The 2,047-nt window shown below is 35.2% G+C and overlaps 1 protein-coding gene across 1 annotated transcript; it reads left to right on the forward strand.

Moving 5' to 3' along the window:
• Nucleotides 1-352: 352 nt before the first annotated feature.
• Nucleotides 353-1,316, forward strand: LOC104862692 (glycoprotein-N-acetylgalactosamine 3-beta-galactosyltransferase 1-like; the record flags this gene model as incomplete). Its single annotated transcript, XM_033760674.1, has 1 exon — nt 353-1,316. A coding segment is annotated over one exon (731 nt), but the record flags the coding sequence as incomplete, so codon positions are not given.
• Nucleotides 1,317-2,047: the final 731 nt, after the last annotated feature.

Genomic DNA, 2,047 nt, shown 5'->3' on the forward strand with positions numbered 1-2,047 from the left:
TTATAGTATGCAGTGCCAAGAAGAGATTATTTAAAGCAATATTTAACATGTGTATGAATCACCAGAACTTTTAAAATTCAGATTCTGATTTGGCAGCTCTAAGGCAGGGCCTGAGATCCTGCATATCTGACAGTCTCCGGTGGTCCTGCCCCATGAACAACATCTGAGTGGTAAGAATGTGAGTCCTAGAGACAGCTTTAATGATCTGGGTAAAACTGACATGAAATCAGTAATTCAGAATTCGTTACCTTTAGGTTGACTTTTGCTTTATTTCGTCTAAATCAGTAATAATAGATGGCTAAATAGAGAAAAGTCTTCCTTTCTTATTCTTTAATTTATATTTGAATTTTAGATGAGAATACAGACATCGCTGAAAACCTGTACCAGAAAGTTAAAATTCTTTGTTGGGTTATGACGGGCCCTCAAAATCTAGAGAAAAAGGCCAAACATGTCAAAGCTACATGGGCCCAGCGTTGTAATAAAGTGTTATTTATGAGTTCAGAAGAAAACAAAGACTTCCCTGCTGTGGGATTAAAAACCAAAGAGGGTAGAGATCAACTATACTGGAAAACAATTAAAGCTTTTCAGTATGTTCATGACCATTATTTAGAAGATGCGGATTGGTTTTTGAAAGCAGACGATGATACATATGTCATACTAGACAATTTGAGATGGCTTCTTTCAAAATATAGTCCTGAAGAACCCATTTATTTTGGGAGAAGATTTAAGCCCTATGTGAAGCAGGGTTACATGAGTGGCGGAGCAGGATATGTACTAAGCAAAGAAGCCTTGAAGAGATTTATTGATGCATTTAAAACAGAAAAGTGCACACATAGTTCTTCCATTGAAGACCTAGCTCTGGGAAAATGCATGGAAGTTATGAATGTAGAAGCTGGAGATTCCAGAGACACCACAGGAAAGGAAACTTTTCATCCCTTTGTACCAGAACACCATTTAATCAAAGGTTATCTACCCAGAACCTTTTGGTACTGGAATTATAACTATTATCCTCCTGTAGAGGTAAGTTTGGAAATTTTATTACTGTATAAGTACTTGAGACTATTTACTTTGTTGACTTTTTAAAAATAACAAACTAGCTAGTATGTTTATGTTTCTTTAGTATCAATAAGCAGAAGTCTCCCTTAGTATTTTTGTATGGCAGTATAACAGCAAACGAGAATGGGAATCCGCAGTAGTCATTTAACCAGTGTCTCTTGATACTGCTGTATGCCAGGCATTGACAGTGTAAAAGCAAATACAGTCAAGCTTCAGTTCTTGAGAACTGAATATTCTGGATGGGGAAATACACCATTAGCAAGCAGACTTATAAGGATATAATTTTAGGTACTCTTAAAGTGCTTTGAAGAAAAATATCCTTAAAAGTTACCTATAGTGAGTGCAAGGCTTTTCTAAGAGATGCTTTTTGAACAAAAACTTGGGTGAGGATAGAGAGCCAACTGAAGATCTGGTTACTCATCTGTCACTAAATAATGTTTTTCTCCCTCTGTGAGTTACTGTTGTCGAGCCTTCTAATCATCAGGAACAACTTGTGAGAAGACTTTGAGGTTCAGAAAGACCTAGGTTCAAATTCTGCTTTCCTGTTTATTAATTAAGTGACCATGGAATGAACAGAATTTGGCTAAGGTCTGTTTCCTCATTTGTAAAATGGACATGATCTATTTGTTCCATTTACTTGTAATTATGTGTACTACAGCCTATCACATGGTAAGCATTTAATAAGCTGCAGCTTTCATTTGGTACCTTAGATACATTCCTGAGAAATTTATGTAAAATTTATTGATGAAATATTTCAAGAATACAGGTATTTGATAATAATTTGACACCTTATACTTTTACCACCCAGTTTAACCAAATGTTAATCTTTTGTGAATTAGCTTTAAATTTTTTCAAAAGAGAAATATGTTATACTTGAAGCCTGTATACCCTCCCCATTTTAGTTCCCTTACTCCTTCCCTAGAAGTAAACACTATCCTAAATTTATGACTCATTAATCACACGTTCATTTTTCTTTGGTGTTGTATTCATA

Source organism: Fukomys damarensis, unplaced genomic scaffold (assembly GCF_012274545.1).
Source record: "Fukomys damarensis isolate Sample0158 unplaced genomic scaffold, DMR_v1.0_HiC HiC_scaffold_62467, whole genome shotgun sequence".
NCBI lineage: Eukaryota > Metazoa > Chordata > Mammalia > Rodentia > Bathyergidae > Fukomys > Fukomys damarensis.